The 27,319-nt window shown below is 46.7% G+C and overlaps 1 protein-coding gene and 1 long non-coding RNA gene across 7 annotated transcripts in view; one reads left to right on the top strand and one right to left on the bottom strand.

Moving 5' to 3' along the window:
• The window catches only part of LOC119966544, a 94,481-nt gene extending 92,258 nt beyond the window's left edge, over positions 1 to 2,223 (bottom strand). Inside the window, exons 1-2 of the long non-coding RNA XR_005460792.1 lie at positions 2,086 to 2,223; positions 1,740 to 1,771 (exon numbers count right to left, since the gene is read on the bottom strand). This is a non-coding gene — a long non-coding RNA (uncharacterized LOC119966544). The remainder of the gene's footprint in view (positions 1 to 1,739; positions 1,772 to 2,085) is intronic.
• dpp6a (dipeptidyl-peptidase 6a) overlaps positions 1 to 27,319 on the top strand; it is a 1,618,183-nt gene that overhangs the window by 784,353 nt on the left and 806,511 nt on the right. Inside the window, exon 1 of one of the 6 annotated variants that reach the window (XM_038798407.1) lies at positions 2,494 to 2,615. The exons of the other annotated variants lie outside the window; for them this stretch is intronic. Coding sequence (XP_038654335.1) covers positions 2,559 to 2,615 — 57 coding nt within the window. The 5' untranslated portion in view covers positions 2,494 to 2,558. Of the gene's footprint in view, positions 1 to 2,493; positions 2,616 to 27,319 lie in introns of those variants that run through there. 6 annotated transcript variants of the gene reach the window in all.

The raw sequence follows: 27,319 nt of genomic DNA, 5'->3' as shown, positions 1-27,319 counted from the left end.
ATTTTTCTGGAACCAGTCTGACATTTTACAATGCAAGTTCAGAAAACGACTGGGGAGTGTTTTTTATTCACGGGATGTGGGTGTCACTGGCTGGGCCAGCGTTTATTGCCCTTCAACTGAATGGCTTGCTGGACCATTTAAGAGTCAACCACCTTGCTGTGGGTCTGGAGTCACATGTAGGCCAGGCCAGGTAAGGATGGTGAATTTCCTTCCCTAAAGGATATTGGTGAGCCAGCTGGGTTTAGATGGATTCTCACCACAATCATTCGACTTTAAAAAAAATTCCAGGTTTTTATTGATTTCAAATTGCACCATCTGCCTTGGTGGGATTTGAACCTCTGTATTACTAGTCTAGTAACAGTGCACCGCCACCACCCCCATGTAGTAGAGGCAGTCGGTGATTTTGAGAAGTTTGCCACATCACAGACTGTGCCATTCTTACACTTCTACTAAAGAGCTTTCCAAGAGCTTCACCAAGCCACAGTGCCCTTTAAATGCCTTGACCTACTTTACAACCATAAATATTGCTGCCGAAATGTTGATTAATACCAACCAGCCTGACATTGTGTCATTCTATGGCTCCCATGGATTTCTGTGTTGCATCTTCATGCCATGCTGGCACAGTGGTTAGCACTGCTCCTCTCAGCGCCGGAGACCAGGTTCGATTCCGACCGACTGTCTGTCCGGAGTGTACACCTTCTCCCCGTGTCTGCGTGGGTTTCTTCCGGGTGCTTCAAGTTCCCCCCACAGTCCAAAGATGTGCAGGTTAGGTGGATTGACCACGCTAAATTTCCCCTTAGTGTCCAAAGGTTAGGTGGGGCCCCGGGTTTACAGGGGAGTGGGTGTAGATAGGGCCTACTTTCAGCGGGTCGGTGCAGACTCTATGGGCTGAATGGCCTCCTTCTGCACTGTAGGGATTCCAAAATAATATGAAGAGAAAGGACACCTTCTCTGGAGATTGGAGAGTTTGCTTCTTTCAGATCATTGAGGCATTGGCATTGTTCTCCAGTCACTCACTGACCACACTGGTGTGGTCAGGGGTGGCTGGAGTCAGCCAGCTTGTAGGCCTCTGCTTGGACTTTGCAACGGCTAACTGTTTCCAACACTGGTTAGACACATTCCTGGAGTCCTCATCGTTTGACCTTTTACGTCGAACCATGCCACAAGGTCACACCACTTTGTTTCCTCCCTCCAACACCACCACCCACCACCACCCCCCCTCGTCCCCACACACACGCACCTCCCACAACCCTATCCCTAATATTTTTTACAACTAATAAGCAAAGGGTGTTCATAGAAAATGTACCAAAAATAACCACTTAAGTTTTTCAAAAAATAACTCGCAGCAGGATGATAATCTTTAATTCCTGGGGACACCAGCACCAATCTGGAGGGTTGGCAACCCGGTTCCTAGACCAGCCGAATCCTGGGGATGTTACATTGGAGCAGCAGAGTATGAAAATGTAAACACCTGATTGAAATCGTCACTGAAGTGGCCAGTTGCTTGCGGAAGGAGAGGGGTGAAACAAAATCTGTGGAACACAGTGAGGTGAAACGGGGAAGATTTTGAAATGCATTTTTAAAAAAACTCAGCATCTTGCACATCCTTCAGATTGCTGTAGTGTGTGTTTTTTTAGCCTGCCATGTACTTTTGGCATGTAACCACTGTTGTAATACAGGCAACTGTAATATAACAACTGTAATATAACAGTATATAGTCTTACATAAACACACAGTACCTTCAGGTTCAAACAGGAGTCCTGACTCTACCCTGCGAAAACACAGAACATAAATATTCTTCACATTCAGATTATTTATTTTAATTGTATGTCAGTGGTACATAAGCCTTAAAAGCAGCAAAGATCCCATATCCATGGATAAAGGTCCATTTACTTCTTTACACAACCCAGCCTAATAAAAAAATCTAATTGTCTCTTAAACGCACAGGAAAAGACTGATGCAGACACACACACACACACACGCACTGACATATATAGACACACAAACACACACACATTGAACAGCCTGCACTTTAAGCAGTTATATCGAGTTTTACACACAAGCATTGCTTGCTACATTAATTACCTGGAGCAGGGACCTTAGGGAGGTCCCACCTGCCACAACTCCTTCCATCATTTACACAGAACCTCATCACACGTGAGTGGACGCACTGTCTTCTGGAGTGCCGACAAAGCTCCTTTCTCCCCTCTGCCAGTGATGCTGCACACCCGATGTGACAGGGACAAACCTCTCAGTTGTCTCTGAAGCCTTGGCTGCCCAGTGTCGGTTGCCAGGCAGTTATCAGTTGCTGTGACGACTGCAGTGGTTGTAGCTCATTGAGGAGCAGAGGATTGTTAACCTTCCAATCTGCATCATCCCCTCTTCAGTGAAGACTGTCGTACTGTTTTGCCTCTCTATTTCTTTCTCTCTCTCTCTTTGTTTTCTGCCAGTGCTTTTACTGTGCGTGCTTTTAAAAAAAAAATACTTACGACTGCTGAGAGGACAGGGCTTAAACACTCACATCCTGCTCCATCTGCGGTGGGTGCGAGTAGGTGAACATGACTACAGCCAAGGAAGGCTCTGCTTCAGGGAAAGGGGTCCAGCAGCAGGAACAGGTATTTCTGTATTCAGTTCAGACTTTTTGTTATTACATTATGAATCTATCCAGTGGCATCAGGGTTTTTGTCTTGTGCTTCTGGTGAATGGCAACACTCGGCAGTACTGAGGCATGTTTTATCCATCAGATCAAATAAGCAAGTAAATAAGCAAGCTTATGGACTAAGGTGCCGGGGGGGGGGGGGGGGGGGGGATGGGGTTGTGGCGGTGGGGGCAGTTGTGGATTGTAGAGGGGGCTGTTGCTGCACAGTGGACGACAGGGCGATTATTTGTATCATAACTGGAAGTGTTTTCCATGCCAATCTTAACCCTGCTGATCCGGCACCAGCTTTATAGAGCGTTACAGAGGGCGACATATTATCAGCGATTTCCCAGCGACTGTGCTTAAACGGTGCTAAAGTACGACTGGAGGTTACCTTAACTGGGGAGATGGTGATGTTAATTTTTTTAGAAGGCTGAGCACTCTCTGGATGTCGTCTGTGACTTTCCACATAAGCGTGGTTGCAGCTTGCATCAATTTTTCATGCCAGCTGTGCATCACCAGTCAAGTAAAATGAGCAACTTGCTTCTCGACCAAATCTCACTGATTGTGAATGACCACCCACTCTGTCACTGACTCTCTGCTAATTCTAAATCTGTATCTATTCCCTACCTACCTTCCACCCTCTGTACTACTCCCCCCCCCCCCCCCCTCCCCCACCCCGCCGCTGCCACCCCTCCCGGTTCACTTCCCTTTTCTTGAGGGGAATTATTTTTCCTAACACTGAGTTATCATGACCTGGAATGCACTACCAGAAAGGATGGTGGAAGCAGATTCATCCGTAACTTCTAAAAGGCGATTGCACATGTACTCGAATGGGCAACATTTGCAGGGCTATGGGGAAAGAGTGGGATGGATTGATGAACACTTACAAAGGGCTGGCACACGTACAATGAGCTGAATGGTCACCTATATTGTATCATTCTATGATTCTTTCCCTTCTTTCTTTATCATTTGCTGTTTCCCCTACTCCTTCCATTGTGAAGTGAAAACAAGCAGATAAATGGTACATCTCCCTCCAAGTTGTTTGGAGGAGCAGGGTGACAGGGTTGGGAGAGTTACAAAGGGAGGGGTGGATGGGCAGGGTTCAGGAAGTTCATTGAGTGCGAACGAAGATGGAAGATTAGGCTTCTTGGCGCCCATCTTTTGCTCTTTGCCTTAAATAGATTTGTCTAATGACAAGGAGATGTTTTCAATAAGTAGGTGTTCCGTTGCTGAATAAATGTGCGTAACAAGTAATCTGTTGCAGTCTTACCAAGAACAAAATACGATGGTAATACGCAAGCTTAACACAATGGACATATATCTGTGTGTGAGAGACTAACAGGAGGGGGAAAATAAAATCTAATTTAATTTGAAGGTTAAAGGAACAATGAAATATAGTTCAAATAGGTAACTGGATTGTTTTTGCATTACAAAAGTGAGCATCTTGCCACACATTGTTATGTGCTGTATGTATCTTCATGTGTTCAAACTGTCTCAATACTATAGGTGTGGAAATGCATAGAAAAACTTTAACCTACCTTTTAAGTAACTGGGTAAGGATTTTCCCGTCCCACCATGATTGACTTTCGGTTGCTCTCCAGGTTTTCCCGCCCTGCCCGTGACGGTGCCCGCTACTGGCAGGACCAGCAAATTGTGGTCCGTGATGCAATTGGTTGCACTGTCACCTCTGAATCAGAAGGTGGCAGGTTCAAGCCCCATTTCAGAGATTTAAAGATAAATTCCAGGCTGACACTCCGATGCACGACTGAGGGAGTGCTGCACTGCTGGAAGTGCCGTCGTTCAGCTCAGACATGAAACCAAGTATGCAAGTCCGTCCTTTCTGGTGGACAGAAAAGGTCCCTAAGTTCTATTTTGAAGCTGTAGAGGAAAGTTCTCCACGGTGCCCTGGGACAATCTTTGGGCAAGATTCTCTGCCCTCTTCGTGGCGTGTTTCTTGGCGGCGGGAGGCAGCCCGCTGTTGGTCGGCAGCGGGATCGCCTGGTTTTTCCACTGAATCCATCCCACGCCGCTGGGAAACCCACAGTGGTTCCGGAAGATTCCACCTAGGGTGAACAGCTGTAAGATTGCGCCTGTTATGTCTCAACCAACAACAGATTACCCAGTAAATGGGTGCTCGCAGAAAAATACTTTTCACTGTACCTCGGTACACCTGACAATAAACAAAATCCAATCCAATCCAAATGTCTCATTGCCCTTCATGGAAGTTTATTGTGGTCCAATCACGATTGGCTGCCACGATTTCTGCATGACGACAGTGACTGCATTTCAAGCCAAAGTACACCCTGAGCTGTCAAGCATCTTGGAATGTCCTGAAGCTGGGAAATTCGCTGTAAAAGTGCAAGTTCTTTCGCTTTTCTTTATCATCTCTGAAAACACGGCAAGGGCCTGCTCAGTTCCACCTACGTATATTGAGGATCAGACTGAAACAGCAGTATGGCTTTCCCGCGGTAAAACCTTCACGTTGAAGTTGTCTGCACAGCTCAGTTATTGCTGCATTCTGTGGTTTTCAAGGTCTCCCCCAAAACAGTTGTGGGTGTTTTCCAGAGATACCAGTACCCCGGGAGCGAAGGGAAAGAAAGTGCCCAGGAGGAGGGTAGTGACAGAAGGGAAAGTTGCACTGAATGGGATCATACGAAGGTCTGGCCAGCTTATGGCTGGCCACTGCTTTAGTTCTGAAGATCAAATTGTGTGCCTGACAAAGGAGGAATGGCAGGATTCCCTTTTTAACTAAATTCTTCCCTGATTCTCGCCAGAAATAATGGCCCTCTTCTGAAATTATATTTGCAAAAATTGCATATTTCAAAAATCGGGCTTCCTTTAAATCCACTGGTAGATCACAAATTCCAGGGGGAGGGGGTGAAGGAATGGGTGCGTTCTTCCCATCATGCCTGTGTCCAATTATTTCCACTTCCCGCTACTTGCCCCCACAGTCCTGCAAGCTTTTACTTTCGGGAGTACATCTAATTTCCATTTTGAAAGTCGGTATCGAATCTCCCCCCTCACCCACTCCCTGCCATCCTTTCAGGCAACAGATTCCAGATTGTAACATCTGGCTGCTTTTAAAGCGAAGAGGCGACACCGACAGCAGCCTTCTGCCTAGCCTCTCTTGCAGAGCCACTTTTCGCCAGCTGGTGTTTGCAGATGTGCGAAGGTGGGCTCTGGATGGCCTATGGGGCCCCGGGAACACATCCTGAATAGAACCTTGTCACCAACAAACTGCACTACCCGAACAGGGGCCGGAATGTGGCGACGAGGGGCTTTTCACAGTAACTTCATTGCAGTGTTAACGTAAGCCTATTGTGACACAAATAAATATTATTATTAAGTTCTTGTTCAGTAAGTGCCATTTATCGCACTGTTGACAACATCTTCCATTACTTTGCTGATGGTCGATAGTAGACGGTGATTGGCTGGATTGGATTTGTCTTTTTGTTGACAGGGTATACCTAGGAAACTTTCCACATAGTCAGCTGGATGCCGCAATTGTAGCTAAATTAGAATGGCCTGGCTATAGGTGAGTATAGTTCTGAAGCACAGGCCCTCAGCACTACTGCCTGGATGGTGTCAGGGCCCATAGCCTTTGCTGTAGCCAGTGTCGGCAACCATTCCTCGACGTCACATGTAGTGAGCCGAATTGTCTGAAGGCTGGAAACTGTGATTCTGGGGAAGCCGAGAAGAATTGTTTACTTGGCACTTCTGGCCAAAGAATGTTGCAAATAGTTCAAACATGTATTTTGCACTGATGTGCTGGGTTCTTCCTTAATTGAGCATGGGGATGTTTTTGAAGGCTCCCCCCCCCATTATTATTTGTTGAGCAATCCGTCACCCTCACCATTCACAACTGGATGTGACAGGATAAGACCATAATACCATCAGAAATAGGAATAGGAGCAGTCTGTTCAGCCCCTCAAGCCTGCTCCGCCATTCAATAAGATCGTGGCTGATCCAACATTCCTCACGTCCACTTTCCTGCCCTTTCCCTGTCACCCTTGATTCCCTCAAGTATCAGAAATAGGAGGTGGCAGAGCTTTGCTCTGGTTTGTTGGTTATGTGATCCCTATAGTATGCTGGTGTGAACCGGTGAGTCCGACGAGGTCAGGTTGCTCATTCCTCCCAGATGTTAGTGAGGAGAGTTTTGCAGGATTGTCTGGGCAGTGTGTTGCCTTCATATTTAACTGTGCCTCGGTCGAGGCCAGTTTGCCTTCCCGGTTTGATACTTTTTACAGTTCCCGATAGTGGTTTGTTACAACCAGATGGTTTACTGGGCCATTTCAGAAGGCAGGTAAGAGTCAATCACATTGCCATAGGTCTGGAGTCACACGAGGGCCAGAGTGGGTGAGGACAACAGATTTCCTCTTCTCAAGCGCATTAATGAACCAAATGGGCCTTTACGCCAAGCTGCTAGTTTCATGCTGCTGCCATCCTTTTATTCCAGATTAATTAGTTCAACATAAATTTCCCAAATGCTGTGACGGTATATGAATTCGTGTCCCTCGAGCTTATTGGTCTAGACCTCTGGATTACCAATGCAGTAACATTACTGCCATTGCCCCTTAAGACAACCTTTAGCCCCTTAAACAACCTTTCCTCTAATCAACGATGCAATTATATTGAATCTATTGAACTGATATGCATCTGAGATGTTTCTCCACAGAACCAGACTGTCAGAAAAGGTGTGCAATTCTTGCAAGTAATTAAGAGCATGAATTTCCTCATTCTTTCCCTCGTAGGTAGCTGGCATTGATCTGATGGCAACAGGGCACATATATGTAACAGCCAAGTTCCACTCAATTCCAATTTCTAGAGTTACAAACACTCTGACTTTGTCTGTTGATTAAGAAAGACAAAACCCTGTTTGAAAACATGTTGGGTGTGAGCCAGGCCCTTGTTGGTGGCATCACTTAATTTACTGCAATGGTTCTGAGCCAAGGTCAAATTCGAATTGCGATCACAGAGCAGCTTCAAAATTCAGAAATTAGGTCATTTGTTCAACCTTGATGACATCAGGAAAATAATTGGAGATACATACAGGTAGGAGTGTTGTATATTTGGGAAAATGTCAGGGCGCTAATCATACTATTTCCTTTTTAATATTCTTAAAAAAGATTTCCGTTGGCATACTTCAGCAGTCAATTAGTTGGAAACCATGCATAATTAATGTTCAATATTTAACAGTGCCACAGGAAATAGTGTTTGCCTGGTGTCAGTACCAGGATTCCTTGCGAGCATGTGGCTGTGTGTCTCTGACCTAGAAAATAGGCCCAATCTCAGGCCCAGACGCCGACATGCATGGTCAACTCACAGCTGAACTGAGAGGCCCAAGGACCAATGGAATTTGGTCCTCGAGCCTTGGCAGCATCATCAGGCAACCACAGGCAGCTAGACCAAGCGAAGGGGTCAATGTCAGGCCTCCTACCTCAAGGAGGTTCTAGAGGGAGGGGGAGGCTGATCATGACTTTTGTGGAGTCAGGGTAAACCCTGACTCAGCCTGGTTCTACTCAACTGTCAGCAGCAGGGAGGGTATAATATAATGAGGATTCCGAGGTGGGGTATGGTCAACATCTATGCAGTTCACTGAGGTCTAACTTTAAAAAGGAATTGTTTGACATGCACAAGGATTCCAATGTTATATACAATATATATAAGGAATCTAGTGCCAATTTTGGGTATCTTCCTGGGCACCACAAATTCAGCAGAGGGATCAACATCTGCTTGGGTTAGATGTAGACTATTCCACTGCTAAATTGTTTTGCTTTGCGCCTGTTCCATGCTCCAAAAATGGGAACAATGCAAACCAATCTCTACCAATATGTATCTATAGATGTATGTAATATATATGTGTTAACTGATTGTGGCATTATTTATACTTGGTTGACCAAGTTGGCCCAAATTTACATCATGACAGAGAGGCTCTCCGTTGTGGCAAAAACCCACGAAATGACGGGGAATTCTAAGATCTAAGAACTTGGCATTTCTCAACGTTGTGGGGGTGGGACTGGAGTCGGGCTAAGGTTCCCACATGGCAATCCGTAGAGACAGTTAGCTATTTAAATCGCCAGTTACCGCCACTGAAGTTGGACTTTGGAAGGCCAGGAGTATGAAACACCGAGCATGCAGATTTGAACATGTAGGAAGAGGTCTGAACTTGGTGGACTTGTTTGGATAGCCAGGGTATCCCGTTAGAGAGATAAAGTATCTCTTTGGATAGAGTCCACGAACACCTTTGGAAGAGGTAATGCATCTTTTGGGAGAGGGAAGGCACCCTTTGAGATTGTTTAAATTAAACACAATTATGCACTTTCTATGCGTAAACTTGTGAGGACTGTCAGCTGCCAAAGAACTGTCCAGCCTTAAAGAAACTGTCCACCTGTCAAGGAACTGTCAAAGAACCCTCAAAGCTGTCAAGGAAGTATCGAAGCATACTGTTGGCAAGGAGGGGGGAGGAAGGGAAAAAGTGAAAGGCTGGCACAGGAAATATGAGTTCTGTCCATTGGGGTGTGGGTGCGGCATAGGTTGGCATGGATGGCACTTTGGATGTGTATGTGGAGGTGTTGTAATCTTTTTTATTGATTCAAACACAGTGTCAGTGCACGGAGGCAGGCCTTCTACCCAACTTGCCTCCGTGTCCAATAACCCCTCCGCACTCATTCTGTCTTTGCACACCCTGACTCCTCTTTCAGCCCACTTCTCCAGCACATCGCATCCCCCATACCATCTACACCAACTGAAGACCTGACCTGCAGGCAGACATCATTATAGGTCGGGTTCACCAAGCTGCAAAATCTCCCGACTCTGAGCATCCGACCCGCGCTCGAAAGTCTGAGGCTATGTATATTAATCTAAACAAGGTGAGGGCTGGAATTTGTGGCCCATCCGCTTTTATGGTTGGCAGATGGGCCAGTTGACCACGCGGCTTTCAAAGCCCATCCAGGGTGGGATAAAATGCCCGGCATTAAATAAAATAAAAGAAGATGTTTGAGGGATGCTATGTGGTCTGCTGTCAGGTGCTTGAATTTACAGTATTCACACAGTTGGCAGCATTTCATTGAGCTCATTTCATTTCTACAGCACTGCAGCTCCCTGAGGCAGCACCACAGCAGCTTTCCACCTCCAGGAGCGCCTGCCCGCTCCGCCCGCCCTTCCCCGTCAGTGCACCTTTCACTCCAGCTGCCAGTGAATTGGCCAGCCGGCATGGCATCGGGGGGGGGGGGGGCAGGGGTCAATTGCAGCCGGCCGCGCGCATTGCACCCACTTCCCGGCCCGCTGGTCGCACACGCCCGGCCAGTGCACGACTTAAGCCGTGGAGCTGAGAGAAATTTCAGAAATTCACTCCTGAGAGCCACCCATTGGTAAAGACGTACAACTACAGTGTGGCACAGCGAAAGCAATGGGGCACGTCCACAGAGCAAAATTGGGTCATGTCAGCAAAAAAAAAAAGGAGCGGAAAATCAAATGGAGTAAGTTTTATAGACTTGAAGTGAACTCCCGACAGAAGGATTGTAATTATATATAGATCGATGCACTGAAATGTGTTTGTGTGAATCAGTTTATTTCCCATGGCATTGATTGCAATAACTGAAAAATTCTGCATCTCTCTCTCGATATAACTGTCTTTGCTTGCCTCTAATTTGGTGGATTGCACTCTGCTGGTCTTAATGTTTTCTGTTCCTCCTCTGTCCCCCTTTCATTCTCACTCTGTCCTTTTGTCAAACATCTCTCGCTTCACTTCTGTACATCTCCCGCTCTCTGTCACGTCTCTGTGCCTGTCTGCATCTCCTTTTCTCCATGATTCTGCAGTCCCTCGATGATGATGGCATGAGGACTGCAATGTGGTGACCTTAAATCTGACCCACACACACTCTGAGGGTGGCTCCTGGCTGGGAACGTGGGATACAGAAATCACTCCTGGGAAATGGGATAGAATCAGAGTGGCCCTCCTGGGTTCCAACATTTGTATCTTATATTCCTTTTCTCCTTCAGTATTTCTGCTGATCTGTACGCACGTCACGTACCTCTTTCGGTCTCCTTTGTCATCTAATTATTCTTTAATCTTTTTGAACTTGATTGCATTCTCCTTTCCTTCTCATCTTCTCTTGCTCCTTTGACTCTCACTTTGTACCTTCTTGTAAATTGACTTCACTTCATTTGCTAGTTTAAACTCAAATTCCTGATGATTAAATCATCATTCCCTGTTCTGGGGCTGTTTTCCGTTGGGCAGAGAGGGTGAGGGGAGCCCAGGTTCTTCCTGGAATATTTAACCTTCGGAAGTGAGATTCAATTCAGTTAATTAACAGGGAGACAAGGGTGCGTGATCATGGCTTCAGTGTGTGAGTGCACTTGGGCGGGGGGAATGGGGGAGGGAGGGGTGGAGGAACATTTGGATTGGATCAACCAAAGAGTGAATGACCATAAGGAGATAATTATTTTTTTTTTAAATTGAGTATGATAAATTTGTTTCAAAGAAAAAAAACAGAAGAGGGAAGTAATTGAGGAATATTCAATTATGGTTGGAAAAAAAATGGCTGCCTTGTGTATTTTTGTGAGATTGAATGTAAATTAGAGCTACCGAGGGTAGTCGTGGAATATCCCAGGAATTAAAGACTAGTCTTCTGGATGCTGTTACGTGCAAAATGGGATTTTAAAAAATTGCTTATTTGCTTTGAATATTTGCATTAATTACAGATAAAAGGGATAGGGAAAAAATGGGCAGAGTGATCAAAGGCAGGAGGTCATGTGGTGAAACTATTGGGAAAGTGTTGAACCTATGTTCGTATGGATTTGGGAAAGTACAAAACTAAAGTCCATGAATACTAGATGGTCACCAAGAAATCATGGTGCGCATTCTCCTGCCATTGGGATCCTCTGATCCCGTCGACAACGCACCCCCGCCCACGGGTTTCCCAGCAGTGTGGGGTGGCTTAAATGGGAAATCCCATTGGCGAGGGGCGTGAAGAGAGAATCCTGACACCGAGACACACGCGGCTGGGGAACCGGGGATTCCAGCCCTATGTTAGGAATATCAAAAGAAGTTCTATCAACCTTGATTAATTGGTGACAATTACAATAATTAAAATAATTTATTATTATTAGTGTCACAAGTAGGCTTACATTAACACTGCAATGAAGTTACTGTGAAAATCCCCTAGTCGCCACATTCCGGCGCCTGTTCAGGTACACAGAGGGAGAATTCAGAATGCCTTGAAGACGTGGAACCCGTTACCTCATGGAATGGTTGAGGCAAACAATATAAGTACATTTAAGAGGAGGCTAGATAATCTTTTGAGAAAGAAGATAATAGAAGGCAATGTTGATAGACTTGGATAGGAAAAATGACAGGAGGCATAAGCACTCGCATGGGCTGATTGGACAGAAACTACCTATGGGTGGTATCTTCTATATAATTCTATGGAGAGGACTAGTAATCCAGCGACCCAGGCGAATGCCCTGGGGTTTAATGGCAGCTGGTAGAATTTAAATTCAGTTTATAAAATCTGGCATTTAGTATTGGTAATGATGACCATGAAACTTTCATTGATTATTGTAAAATCCCATCAGGTTCACGAATGAAATGAAATGAAAATCGCTTATTGTCACAAGTAGGCTTCAAATGAAGTTACTGTGAAAAGCCCCTAGTCGCCACATTCCGGCGCCTGTTCGGGGAGGCTGGTACGGGAATTGAACCGTGCTGCTGGCCTGCCTTGGTCTGCTTTCAAAGCCAGTGATTTAGCCCGGTGCTAAATTCACTGTCCATTCTGGCCGATATGTGACTCCAGACCCCACAGCAATGTGGTTGACTCTGAACAGACTAAGATAGGAGAATTAATCACGGAGAATAAGGAAATCACAGAGAAGCTAAATGATTACTTTTTGTGTCTATCTTCACGGAGTAAGGGGCTAGTGAAGATGAGGAATTGAAAGAAATTAGTATTAGTAAAAAAGTAGCATTGGTACTACTTGGCAGTACGGTGGCACAGTGGCCAGCGATGCTTCCGCACAGCGCCAGGGACCCGGGTTCGATTCCGACCTTGGATGACTGTCTGTGTGAGTTTGCACATTCTCACATGTTTGCGTGGGTTTCATCCGTGTGCTCAGGTTTCCTCCAAAGAAGTTCAGGTTAGGTGGCTTGGCCATGATCAATTGTCGCTTAGTGTCCAAAGGTTAACCAAAAGAGATGGGATGAGAGAAGAGCTAGCTAAGGTGGACAGGGAGCAAAGACTTTATGGTGAAACAGTTGAGGAACAGTGGAGAATCTTCCAAGCGATTTTTCACAGTGCTCAGCAAAGGTTTATACCAATGAAAAGGAAGGACAGTAGAAAGAGGGAAAACCGACCGTGGATATCTAAGGAAAATCATACAAAGTGGCAAAGATTAGTGGGACACTAGAGGACTGGGAGATCTTTAGGGGGCAACAGAAAGCTACCAAAAAAGCTACAAAGAAGAGTAAGATAGACTATGAGAGTAAACTTGCTCAGAATATAAAAACAGATAGTAAAAGTTTCTACAAATATATAAAACAAAAAAGAGTGGCTCAGGTAAATATTGGTCCTTTCGAGGATGAGAAGGGAGATTTAATAATGGGAGATGAGGAAATGGCTGAGGAACTGAGCAGGTTTTTTGGGTCGGTCTTCACAGTGGAAGACACAAATAACATGCCAGTGACTGATGGAAATGAGGCTATGACAGGTGAGGACCTTGAGAGGATTGTTATCACCAAGGAGGTAGTGATGGGGAAGCTAATGGGGCTAAAGGTAGACAAGTCTCCTGTCCCTGATGGAATGCATCCCAGGGTGCTAAATAAAATGGCTAGGGAAATTGCAAATGCACTAGTGATCATTTACCAAAATTCACAAGACTCTGGGGTGGTCCCGGCGGATTGGAAATTAGCAAACATGACACCACTGCTTAAAAAAGGAGGTAGACAGAAAGCGGGTAATTATAGGCCAGTTAGCTTAACTTCGGTAGCAGGGTAGATGCTGGAATCTACCATCAAGGAAGGAATAGCGAGGCATCTGGATGGAAATTGTCCCATTGGGCAGGCACAGCATGGGTTCATAAAGGGCAGGTCATGCCTAACTAATTTAGTGGAATTTTATGAGGACATTACCAGTGTGGTAGATAACGGGGAGCCAATGGATGTGGTATATCTGGATTTCCAGAAACCTTTTGACAAGGTGCCACACAAAAGGTTGCTGCATCAGATAAAGATGCATGGCATTAAGGGTAAAGTAGTAGCATGGATAGAGGATTGGTTAATTAATAGAAAGCAAAGAGTGGGGATTAATGGGTTTTTCTGTGGTTGGCAATCAGTAGCTAGTAGTGTCCCTCAGGGATCAGTGTTGGGCCCACAATTGTTCACAATTTACATAGATGATTTGGAGTTGGGGACCAAGGGCAATGTGTCCAAGTTTGCAGACGACTCTAAGATGTGTGGTAAAGCAAAAAGTGCAGAGGATACTGGAAGTCTGCAGAGGGATTTGAATAGGTTAAGTGAATGGGCTAGGGTCTGGCAGATGGAATACAATGTTGACAAATGTGAGGTTATCCATTTTGGTAGGAATAACAGCAAAAGGGATTATTATTTAAATGATAAAATATTAAAACATGCTGCTGTGCAGGGAGACCTGGGTGTGCTCGTGCATGAGTCGTAAAAAAGTTGGTTTACAGGTGCAACAGGTGATTAAGAAGGCAAATGGAGTTTTGTCCTTCATTGCTAGAGGGATGGAGTTTAAGACTAGGGAGGTTATGCTGCAATTTTATAAGGTGTTAGTGAGGCCACACCTGGAGTACTGTGTTCAGTTTTAGTCTCCTTACCTGAGAAAGGACGCACTGGTGCTGGAGAGTGTGCAGAGGAGATTCACTAGGTTAATCCTAGGGTTGAAGGGGTTGGATTATGAGAAGAGGTTGAGTAGACTGGGACTACTCATTGGAATTTAGAAGGATGCGGGGAGATCTCACAGGAACATAGAAAATTATGAAGGGAATAGATAGGATAGATGCGGGCAGGTTGTTTCCACTGGTGGGTGAAAGCAGAACTAGAGGGCATAGCCTCAAAATAAGGGGAAGTAGATTCAGGACTGAGTTTAGGAGGAACTTCTTCACCCAAAGGGTTGTGAATCTATGGAATTCCTTGCCCAGTGAAGCAGTTGAGGCTCCTTCATTAAATGTTTTTAAGATAAAGATAGATAGTTTTTTGAAGAATAAAGGGATTAAGGGTTATGGTGTTCGGGCCGGAAAGTGGAGCAGAGTCCACAAAAGATTATTGAATGGCGGTGCAGGCTCGAAGGGCCAGATGGCCTACTCCTGCTCCTAGTTCTTATATTCTTATGTTAGGTGGAGTTATCGGGATAGAGCGAGTAGTGGACCTATGTCGGGGGCTCTTTCAGACGGTTGGTGCAGACTCAATGGGCCAAATGGCCCCCTTCTGCACTGTAGGGATTCTATGAAATTAGTGGAACTGAAAGTTGACAAGTACGTGAAGCCCAATGATCTACATTCCAGAGTGTTGAAAGAGATGGTTATAGAGATGATGGATGCAATGGTGGTCATCTTCCAACATTCTATACATTCTGGAACAGCTCCTGCAGATTGAAAGGTAGCAAATGTGAATCCTCCATTCAAGAAATGGAGGAGAGAGAAAACAGGCCTGTTAAGCCTGATATCAGTGGTACAAAAAATAGTAGAATCTGTTATAAAGGATGTGATAACTGAACACTTAGAAAATAATGATCTGATTGAGCAGAGTCTGCATTGATCTATGAAAGGAAAATCATGTTTGACAAACCTGTTGGAATTCTTTGAGCAACTCACCAGCAGAGCAGATAAAGACAACCAGTGGAAGTGGTGTATTTGAATTTTTGGAAAGTTATCAGTCTCACGGGGCCCAAATGGGGTCTGACCAGAGCCTTATACAGCCTTAAAAGTACGTTCCTGTTCTTGTATTCTAGCCGTCTCATTATGAATGCGAACATTGCATTTGCCTTCCTAACTGCAAACTGAATCTTCACGTTAACCTTAAGAGAATTTTGAACAAGGACTCCCAAGTCCCTTTGTGCTTCTGATTTCCTAAGCATTTCCCCATTTAGAAAATAGTCGATGCCTAGATTCCTCCGTTCCTCCTTCCAAAGTGCATAACCTCACACTTGTCCACATTGTATTCCATCTGCCACTTAATTACCCACTCTCCTAGCCTGTCCAGGTCCATCTGCATCCCCCTGCTTCCTCGCTACTACCTGTCCCTCTACGTATCTTTGTATCATCTATAAACTTAGCAACAGTGCCTTCAGTTCCTTCCTCCAAATCATTAATGTATATTGTGAAAAGTTGTGGTCCCAGCATCGACCCCAAAGCACACGACCAGTTAGCACTGTTGCTTCACAGTGCCAGGGACTCAGGTTCAATTCCTGGCTTGGGTCACTGTCTGTGCAGAATCTGCACGTTCTCAGTGCGACACACAGGACATTTTGTTGACTGTTGCCCATGCGTAGGGTTGCTCCATTCTGCTGATTTCCGTCTGTTAGCTTTTATTCCTCGTGGTATGACTGAAGTGATACACACATAAAATAAGGGCAAGTGAAGTTAGATGTCAGCTGATTGCTCACAACATTGAATGTGAGAGCCGTGCGCTCCCGCTGCGTCCAAAGTGTAAATATTTATTTGGTTTTACCAATTGAAGCTGATGACATTAATATATAAACGATTAAGCATTTTCCATAACTTTTTGTGAAATATTTGGCATGTATTGTGTATTTAATCTTATCCATGGTGTCATGGTTGCTGAACCAGTCCGATTTCAATCTTGTGGCCCAATGAGATGAAAGAGGACCTCTCATGCAACCCACTCACTGGCCTAGATTGCCAATCACTGCTCTACCCCTTTCTCCCTTGTATGTTTGTCTCATCCGCTTACAGTGTTCACTTCAGCCACCCCCTGTGTTCCACATTCTCACCACTCAGAAGATGCTCAAAAGATTCCACTGAATTCCCGATTGGATTTGTGAATTACTATCATATATTCATGACCTCTGCTTTTGTTCTTCCCACAAGAGGAAACAATCTCTCTCTTTGCTACATGAAAGCCATTCATAGTATTAAAAGGCCGTCGATTAGGTCACCCCTGAACCTTCTCTTTTCAAGAGAAAAGAGACCCGTGCTGTTAATTGTTGTAGATTGGCGGCACTTGTCTCGCCTCTGAGCTCGAATGGGTCTCACTCCAGGACGTGATAACGTCATGCAGGCTGACACTTCAGCGCAGCACTGAGGAGAAGGCGCGTGATCAGAGGTGCCGTCTTTCCGCTGAGACATGAAAGCGAGACACCATCTGTCCTCTCAAGTGAACATGAAAATATGATGCCCGGTGTCCTGGCTAGGATCCTTCAAGCAAAATCACCAAAATAAAAGATTTATCCAGTCATTATCACTTTGCTATGCTGGGGCCTCACGGTGCACAAATTGATTGTCCTGCTTGCTAAACTGCAGCACTGCTGCACTTCAGAAGTACTTGAGATGTGTTGAGCGAGTGAAGAAGTGAAAGCCTTTCTTTGACATGGTCACTCTATGTTCCACCTGTCAGGTATAAATCTGCTCTTTATAAGAAAATTTGCCATTTAGCTGGGCTCAGCGGGGATCTCTGATGATCAGCAATCGGATCACTGGAAGGATCACTCTGCAGTATTGGTCTGTGGCCACGATTGACACGTCAGAGAGGGAGAGTCCTTTGATAGCAATTTCATCCAGTGAATAGCTTTGATTACTCATGATGGGCAAAGCTTTTAAGTGAGCTTTATAGAGCGCCACAAGTGGGATAGATCTTGCATTGAGAAATCTAATAGCTATTTATATTACACAGGGGTTATAGCATTGTGCATAATGTAAATAGTACAGGATAATTTTGCAGGCGCGATGAAAATCAGACACACAATGTCGCGATTGTCCATTCAGAAATGGTTGGAATAGAGAGCATTTTGTGCCGCCTGCATTATCCCATTTCCACTTGTTGGATGGAGCTGCTCACCGGCAGGGTGAATTCGTGACATTTACCCCTGTACTGTATACCGGGTGCAATATTTCCTGGTAGGATTGAGCAGGCATCATTATTGCATTTCCATTCACAGATGGTCCCCAATCCAGTAATGGCATGGCGAGTACAGGCTGCAACTCAACCGTGTTCCCAGCCACACAGACCAGGCGGGTGCAAGTTCCTGTAGTCCCTGGCCTGGCTGATCACACTGGAGGAGCAGATAGGTAGGTGGTCTCCCTGAGATAGACAAAGAACAAAAGTCACCAGGAAGTTCTGGATCCGATTCTCTAACCAATGGTTCTGGCACAAGATGCCGGCTGTGGCAAGATTAGGTGGAGATAGATTATGATGTCCAGTCTGATTTTTGTTCATGTTAATGTATGGCATGTGGGCATCGCTGGCTGGGCCAGCATTTGCTGACCATCCCTAATTGCTCTTTGAAGGTGATGGTGAGCTGCCATCTTGAACCGCTGCACTCCATGAGGTGTAAATATACCCGCTGTGCTGTTAGGGAGGGAGTTCCACGATTTTTACCCAGCGACTTTTACCCAGAGTGCCTTGGAGGGGAACTTCCAGGTGGTGGGGTTCCCAGGTCCCTGCAGCCCTTTTCCTTTTATATGATAGAAGTTGTGGGTTTGGAAGGTGCTGTGTAAGGGACCTTGGTGAGTTTCTGCAGTGCAGCTTGCAGATGGTACATATGGCTGCTGCTGTGCATTGGTGGTGGAGGGAGTGAATGTTTTGGAAGGGCTGCTTTGGCCTAATCAACTTGCTGTGAGATTCCTGGCCCTCGTGTGATAATTGATTGCGAGAGCACAAGAGTGAAGGTCACGAAAGGGAAAATGCTGGAAAATCTCAGCAAGTCTGGCAGCATCTGTAGGGAGAGAAAAGAGCTAACGTTTCGAGTCCGATGACTCTTTGTCAAAGCTAACAGACAGAGAGAGTGGGAAATATTTATACTGTGGAGTGAGAATGAAAGATGAGTCATAGCCACAGAAACCCAGGGAAACCGGGTGCTAATGGCCACAGATGCCAAGGAGGAAGAGTGCGACAGAGTGAAGGTCACTGTCATTTCTGAAAGAAGCTGGTGGGAGCTGTGATTTTAAAAAATGGGTATCAGGTAGCTTGTTGAGGGAACGGCTGGGGAGTTGTGTTACTCTGGGTGTTAGGTAGCTGCAGAGGCTGTGATCTGTTATGGGTGTGCAAAATGTTGTGGTGTGTCATGATGTTATCTGCGAGAGAATCCCAACTTGGAACACTGGTTCATGGGAATGCATAGTTTTGTTTTGTTTTGATGTCAGGAGACAAGTGAAACCCAAGTGTGAATAAACAGCCCAGTTGTTGTGTAACAATTACTAAAGACTATTTATTAAAGTAAAGATGAATACGCAAAAACAGGACTACTCTACTATGGACCATACAGTGCAGAATTTACAGTGCAGAAAGAGGCCATTCGGCCCATCGTGTCTGCACCAGCCCTTGGAAAGATGACCCTACCCAAGCCCACACCTCCACGCTATCCCTGGAACCCCGTAACCCCATCTAACCTTTTTGGACACTAAGGGCAATTTAGCATGGCCAATCCACCTAACCTGCACCTCTTTGGAATGTGGGTGGAAACCGGAGCACCCGGAGGAAACCCACACAGACACGGGAGAACATGCAGACTCCGCACAGACAGTCACCCAAGCCGGGAATCGAATCTGGGACCCTGGAACTGTGAAACAACTGTGCTAACCACTGTGCTACCATGCCACCCTCATGCAGTTAAGATGTATGAATTACTAAACAGACAGACAGTTTATAGAGAATGTAACCCTTGTTCCAAAATATATCTATGACACCTGGCCTCCGTAAGATTGCCCTAAACAACATTTGGATGAAATAACCAGTTTATAGTTACCGCACTGTACGTGGATGACACTCAAGTCTGGGAAACATCTTTTCCCAGTCCAGCGAAGATACTGAAAACTGGCACTGTGAACCAGGGGTCACGGTTTTCCGTCGGCATGGTGGTGCAGTGATTAGCACTGCTGCCTCACGGCACTGAATTACCTGGGTTCCATCCCGGCCCCGGGTTACTGTGTGCATGGCGTTTGCACTTTCTCACCATGTCTGCATGAGTCCCACCCGCGCATCCCAAAAGGATGTGGCGGGTAGGTGGATTGGCCATGCTAAATTGCCCCATAATTGGAAAAAAAATAATTGGGGACTCAAAATTCTTTTTTAAAAAACAGTCTAAGGATATGCGGTAGACCATTTAGGACAGAGGTGAGGAAAGATTTCTTCACCCAGAGAGCAGTCAGCCTGTGGAATTGGTTACCACAGGAAGTAGTTGAGGCCTAAATATTCCATGTTTTCATGAAGCAGTTAGATACAGCACTTGGGGTGAAGGGAATCAAAGGATATGGAGGAAGTGAGATTAGGCTAATGAGTTGGATGATCAGGCATGATCATAATGAATGGGGGAGCATGCTCGAAGGACTGAATGGCCTCCTCCAGCTCCCATTTTCTAAGTTTCTATTTTTAACATATGTATACCTCACGGATATTTCTAATTGTGTGTGAGTTGTTTCCCCTCATAAACTATTCACATCTAATTATTATCTAAACAGCATTCTAATCTTGTTATTGGGAGAGATGCCTATCAATGGGGCATTTTCAGTACTGTCTTCTGCTGTCTCTAGGCAGATTTCTACTTGTTGCTAGACATCTCGCATTCTATTATTTTTGTTAAATTTGTTTACTGCTGATACGAGGTGGATTCATGACATATGTTTTTTGATGAGCGTGAGGGAGCTGAGGAAGTCATGATGTGCTAATGTGGGTATGTGGGGGATAATTGTAATGTATTACCATGTTATTGAGGAAGCTGGGGAAGTGTTACGGGTGTCAGGTACTGAAGAATTTAAGCAGAGCAACACATTGGAGTGGCTCAAAACCAATATCATATTTCAATTATTAGCCAACTCATGCATGCTGGGTTAATTAATGTGCTTGTCTGAATATTATAGGGAGAGTCCAGGTTAAGACTGCACAGTGACCTATCTGACAGTTGCCGTAATTGTAGAAAGTAAGTTTCAATCTCGGGAAGTCTTGGAGAATAAGCTATGAAGAATGGTAATTGACACAAAATTCCATTTTATTCTCTCCATTTTAGTCTTTTTTAAAAAATTATTTAATTAAGCAGTGTGTGCTGATGGTGACCTCTTGGAGACTGACCTGGTAGGCCTGATAATATGAGGGAGCCTGATTAAGATCACATTAATGGCTGGATCAGGCATGGGTTCATAATGGGATCTGTACTGGTGATAACATAGTTTCTTCTCAGTGAGGCGAAGTAGTTATTTGTAATGAGCACCTCAAATGATATCCTCAGCTCTCACCATTTAACAAAATCATTTTGGGCATGAAGGAAACAAAAATGTTGGTGATTATTAAAGGATTATTAAAGGAGGACCTGATGGGGGGACTTTGTCACTGCTTGCTTGTCATATCAATATTACACATCTCCAATATTGTCGCCTTTAAGTGACATCATCCTGACCTGGATCTATTTCGCTGTCCCTTCATCATTGCGAGGCCAAAATCTTGGAACTCTTGACGTAACATCACTGTGGAAGCACCCTGACTATTCAGGCTGAAGCTGCTACGAAAAGGCTGAACCCCACCTGCAGGAATGCGCAGTCTCATCAATGACACCCACATTTCGAGGTTTTATTTCTATTACTCGTTCATGAGATGTGGGAAGCACTGGCTGGGCCAGCATTTATTACCCATCCCTAATTGCCCTTGAGAAGGTGGTGGTAAGCTGCCTTCTCAAACTGCTGCAATGCGCCCACAGTGATGTTGGGAAGCAAGTTTTAGGATTTCAACCCTATGACGATCAAAGAACGGCAAAATAATTGGACGGTGAGTGACTTGAAGGATAACCTGAAGCTGGTCGTGTTCTATCGTCCGTCTCGGCAGTAGAGGCCTTGAGTTTGGAAAGAACTGCTAAAGAAACCTTGACAAGTTGCTACAGTGCACCCTGCAGACGGTGCAAACGGCTGCCACTGTGCACTGGAGGTCGAGGGCTTTAACATCTATGTTGGTGAAAGGAATGCCAATCAAGTGAGCTGTTTAGTCCGAGCTGGTGTCAGGCTTCTTGAGTGTTTTCGGAGCTGTGCTTATCTAAGTATGGGGGTATTCCACCACAATTGTAGCTGGTGCAACTTGTTCTCGTAGCATTAGTATTTATGTGGTTAGCCCAGTTACGTTTCTGGTCAATGGTGACCCCCCCTCCCCCCCCACCCCATCGGATGTTCATGGTACAGACCAATGGTAATGGCAGTGAATGTCAAGGGGGTGTGGGTAGACACTCGTTTGTTGGAGCTATTCATTACCCGGCTCATCTGTGGCCCAAATGGCACTTGGCACTTATCAGGCCCGAATGTTGTCCAGGCTTTTCTGCATGAGGGCACCGGCAGTCTTATTACCTGAGGAGTTGTGAATGGAAGCGAGCACTGCAATCCACAGTGAACATCCCCATTCTGACCTTATGATAGAGGCAAGGTCATTAAAATGAAGCAATTGAAGGAACTCCTGCAGTGATGTCACTATGATGATTGGCTTCTAACAATACAACAATCTTCCTTTGTGCTATATATCAATATAACAAGTGGAGAGCTTTATCCCTTAGTCCCACTGAGATCACTTTTACTGAGGCTGCATGACGCCACACTTAGTGAAATGCTGCTGTGATGCCACCTCTGAAATTCAGTTCTTTTGTTTGGACCAAGGCTGTAACCCAGTATGGAATGTATCAAATAACACAAGCAAATACATAGCTCAACAAAGACTTTGTATACACTAATTAAAGGAAGAAAGGCTTCAAAATACAGCTGTGCATTCATTTTGAAATGCAATTACTGTTGCAATGTAGCAGGATTGAAACATTGCTGTGGATCTGGAGTCACATGGAAGGCAGACCAGGTAAGGAGATTAGTGAACCAAATGTTTTTTTTTACGACAACTGATGATAGTTTCACAGTGGCCTTTACAGAGAGTGGGGGTGAGAGTCTCCAGCCTCCCAGCCACGTGTTTCTTGGCAGCAGGAGGAGGCGCTGGCAGAGGGATCATCTGTTCCCACCACTGTCGGTGGCATTTCCCATTGAATCCATCCCACTGAGAAACCCGCGGGTGGGGTGAGCTGCCAGCGGGACCAGCCAACGGCCAACCTAGTTTTCGGCTCCGAAATTATTAATTGAATTTAAACTTCACCAGCAGCCACGGTGGGATTTGAACCCACCTCCCCAGAGGATTAGCCTGGGCCCCTCAATTATTGGCGCAGTGACATTCCCACCAAACCACCACCCTTTCCTTTCTCTGCCAGTGCTGCAGTGAAGAGTCAGCCTGGATTAAGTGCTCAGGTTTCTGGAGTGGGAGGTGAACCCACCATCTTCTGACTCAGAGATGAGAGTGCTGATACTGAACCACTCGTTACACGGTGCAGTTCGATCCGTAAGCCGCTGAACTAAACCTTTTTAAAGTGCTTGAAATTCTATTCTGCTCATGCTTGCCTGATAATAAGAACTGCTATTTATGTGACCACCGTCTGAGATGGAGGCTGAGGAAATAAGGCCTGATACCCCACTGTTTAGTTGGTGCGCCTTGCTTCTCCCACACCATTCTCTTTACACCATGTCTCTTGGCCAAGGAGTGGGTGTTCAGCGCAGGTAAGCACAACGGAAATGAGGCATGTTTTAGAAATTTGGACATATTACCAAAGCTGGCAATTCAAACTGAAAAAAAAAACCAAATCGAAACAGTAAACATCCTCCTCAGTGGCTCACATTCACAAAGTTGCCTCCATTCTCTTCCACCCAGAATCAAAGAAACACAAAGTACCACCAATGCTGTGCTCTCCGAACTACAGGTGTTGGATACGCACCATGAAAACTTGTGAGCAAAACTAATAAAATGACAAATAGATACAGACCCCCCACAGAATACGGACGGATGCTTTAAAAATAAAGTTAGGGGCTCTTTCAAAATCACCAGGACACATTAATGAGGGACATCAGACCATTCAGCCCATCAAGTCAATTCTGCCAAATTGAAAACTCCTCCCCCATTCACATAGGAGCATGTGGCCACCTAATCATGCTGGGTTATTGACCATTTGGAAGAAATCATGGGAGACATTCTCTGGCCTCCCTGCGGCGTGTTTCTTGGCGGTGGGAGGCGGTTCGCCATTGGCTGGCGGCCGGATCTTCTGGTGCTGCCACTGTCAATGGCATTTCCCATTGAATCCACCCCACACCAGCGGGAAACCCACAGCGGAGGTGCGCCATCGGCGGGGCAGGAAGATCTCACTGGCGCGAACAGCCGGAGGACCTCGCCCCAGGTCCTTCAAATTAGTCAACAGAAACAGAATTGACTCTGTGTAGGCGCATACAAATTGGGAGCAGGAGCAGACCATTCAGCCCCTCCACCTACTTCACCTTTAAAAAAGACCATGGGCGGGATTCTACCCTACCCAGCGGGGTGGGCCATACCGGCACTGACGAGTGGCGTGAACCACTCCTGATCCGCATCTTCAAGGGCTAGGCCGGCGCGGAAGAGCTTGGTGCAGCGCCAGCTGGCGCCGAAGGTCCTCCGCCGGCCAGCGCGCATTTGCGCATCCGCGGGAGCACCAGCGTGTGCTGGCGTCATCCCAGCGCACGTGCGGGGCATTCTCCATGCCAGCCAGGTTGACAGCAGCCAGCGCGGAGGAAAAGAGTGCCCCCACAGCACAGGCCCACCCGATCGCGGGCCAGGCCACCGTGGGGGCACCCCCTGGGCCCAGATCCCCCCGCGTCCCCCGAGGACTCTGCAGGCCGCCCGTAGAGCCATGTTCCGCCGGTACGTACCTGGTTTGATTTATGCCGATGGGACCGGCCAAAACGGACGGCCGCTCGGATCATCGCAGGCCAGAGAATCACCTGGTGAGCCATTGCTAACGGCCCCCGACCGGCGCAGAGCAATTACCACCCCCGCCGAAACCCTGGCACCGGAGAATTCGGCAGCCGGCGTCAGGGCGGCGGGGCAGGATTCACACCACCCCCCCACCCCCGGCGATCCTCCGACCCACTGGGGGGGGGGGGGGGGTCGGAGAATGCCGCCCTATGTCTTATTTGACCGTGGCCTCAACTCCACATCCTGCCTACCTCATAGAACTTTAGTTAAGCCACACTTGGAGCATAGTGTTCAATTCTAGTTGCCACACTACCAGAAGGTTGTGGAGGCTTTAGAGAGGGTGCAAAAGAGATTTACCAGGATGTTGCCTGGTTTGGAGAGCATTAGCTATGAGGAGAGGTTTAATAAACTTGGTTTGCTCTCACTGGAAGGAGGTTGAGGGGTGACCTGATAGAGGTCTGCAAAATTATGAGGGGAATAGACAGAGGGGGGAGTCAGAGACTTTTTCTCAGGGTAGAGGGGTCAATTACTAGGGAGCATAGGTTTAAGGTGCGAGGGACAATGTTTAGAAGAGATGTACGAGTTAAGTTTTTTACACAGAGGGTAGTGGGTGCCTGGAACTCGCTGCCGGAGGAGGTAGTGGAAGCAGCGACGATAGTGACATTTGTCATAATATACACCAGTATATCATGGTGCAGACACACACTGATGGACACACACAAGAACCAATCAACATGTCCAAACACCGCAGCCAATCACCAGTTAGAATACACACACTATAAAGGCAGAGGGCACCACGGTTCCCGCTCATTCTGGGTGCTGCCTCTCAATAGAACAAGAACTCATCCAGCCCAGCACAGACTCACACCACGTGCTGAGAGAATCAACTGGTTCAGACGAGGCTTAGGTCTCTAGTTTAAGTTAGCATAATTTTGACCCACAGTCATCGTGTGTTAGTTAGTTAGAAGTTAGTTAATAAAATTGAGTTGAACCTTCATCAGTGTTGGAAGTGTCTGTTCATCTCTCAAGTCTACACTAGGCAACACTTCAATGTTTAAGGGGCATCTTGACAAATACATGAATAGGATGGGAATAGAGGGATACGGACCCCGGAAGTATAGAAGATTTTAGTTTAGACAGGCAGCATGGTTGGCGCAGGCTTGTAGGGCCGAAGGGCCTGTTCCTGTGCTGTACTTTTATTTGTTCATTGTTCTCCGACAACCTTTGACTCCCTTGATAGCCGGGAATCTATCTACCTCTGTCTTACAATTATTCAGTGACTCTGCCTCCACCGCTCTCCGGAAAAGAGAGTTCCAAATAATCCCCAACCCGCTGAGAGAAAACGTTTCTTCCCATTTCCGTCTTAAATTGGAGACTCCTTAGGCAGGATTTTCCGACCCACTCCCCCCCCCCCCCCCCCCGCCCCTCCGGGGGCGGAGTGAATCCCACCCCACCGCTCCAATGACAGTTGCCAGATTCTCCGGCGCTGGTTATTTGGCGGGGGTAGGGTTCATGTCGCGCCCGTCGGGGGCCGTTGGCAGTAGGCCCCCCCCCCGGCAATTCTCTGGGCCCCGAGGGGCCGAGCGGCCTCCCGTTTTTGACCAGTCACCAGCGTGGATTAGACATGGCCCATACCGGCGGGACCTGGCTCTGAGGGCGGCCTGCGGAGTCCTTGGGGAGGCGCGGGGGGATCCGGCCCCGGGGGGAGTCCCCACGGTGGCCTGGCCCATGATTGGGGCCCACTGATCCGCAGGTAGGCCTGTGCCGTGGGGGCACTCTTTCCCTCCGGGCCGGCCTCCGTAAAGCTCCAGCATGGCCAGCGCGGAGAAGGAACCCCCTATGCATGCGCAGGGAACACGCCAGCGGTTCTGCGCATTAGCCAGAACACACTGGTCCTCCCATGGGTACGCCAACTTGCGCCGGCCGGCGGAGGCCCTTCGGCGCCAGTTGGCGTGGTGCCAACCACTCCAGCGCCAGCATGGCCCCTGGAAGTGCGAAGGATTCCGCAACTTCCGGGTGGCCCGACGCTGGAGTAGTTCACACCACTCTTTGGCGCCGGTACGGTCCGCCCGCCAGTTGGGGGAGAATCCTGGCCCTCATTTCTCAACAGTGTCCCCTAGTTCTAGTCTCTCCCACAAATGGAAACATATTGTCAGCAGCCACCCTGCCAATTCCTCTTAGAATCTTACATTTTTCAATAAGTTCACCTCTCAAGTCTTCTGGACTCCAATGGATCCGGCCCAGCCTGTCCAAACTTTCCTTGTAGGATAACCTCCCCTCCTCCCCCCATGGGCAGCACGGTAGCATAGTGGTTAGCACAATTGCTTCACAGCTCCAGGGTCCCAGGTTCGAATCCCAGCTTGGGTCACTGTCTGTGTGGAGTTTGCACGTTCTCCCCGTGTGTGCGTGGGTTTCCTCCGGGTGCTCCGGTTTCCTCCCACAGTCCAAAGATGTGCAGGTTAGGTGGATTGGCCATGCTAAATTGCCCTTAGTGTCCAAAATTGCCTTTAGTGTTGGGTGGGGTTACTGGGTTATGGGGATAGGGTGGAGGTGTGGGGTTGGGTAGGGTTTCCAAGAACCGGTGCAGACTCGATGAGCCGAATGGCCTCCTTCTGCACTGTAAATTCTATGAAAAAAATCCCAGGTATCAGTCGAGTGAACAGCAATGGCTGATAGCTGGTATAAAGCACAGTTGATTAGATCAT

This window comes from Scyliorhinus canicula, chromosome 5 (genome assembly GCF_902713615.1).
Source record: "Scyliorhinus canicula chromosome 5, sScyCan1.1, whole genome shotgun sequence".
Taxonomy (NCBI): domain Eukaryota; kingdom Metazoa; phylum Chordata; class Chondrichthyes; order Carcharhiniformes; family Scyliorhinidae; genus Scyliorhinus; species Scyliorhinus canicula.
This window is presented reverse-complemented; position numbering and strand designations above follow the sequence as displayed.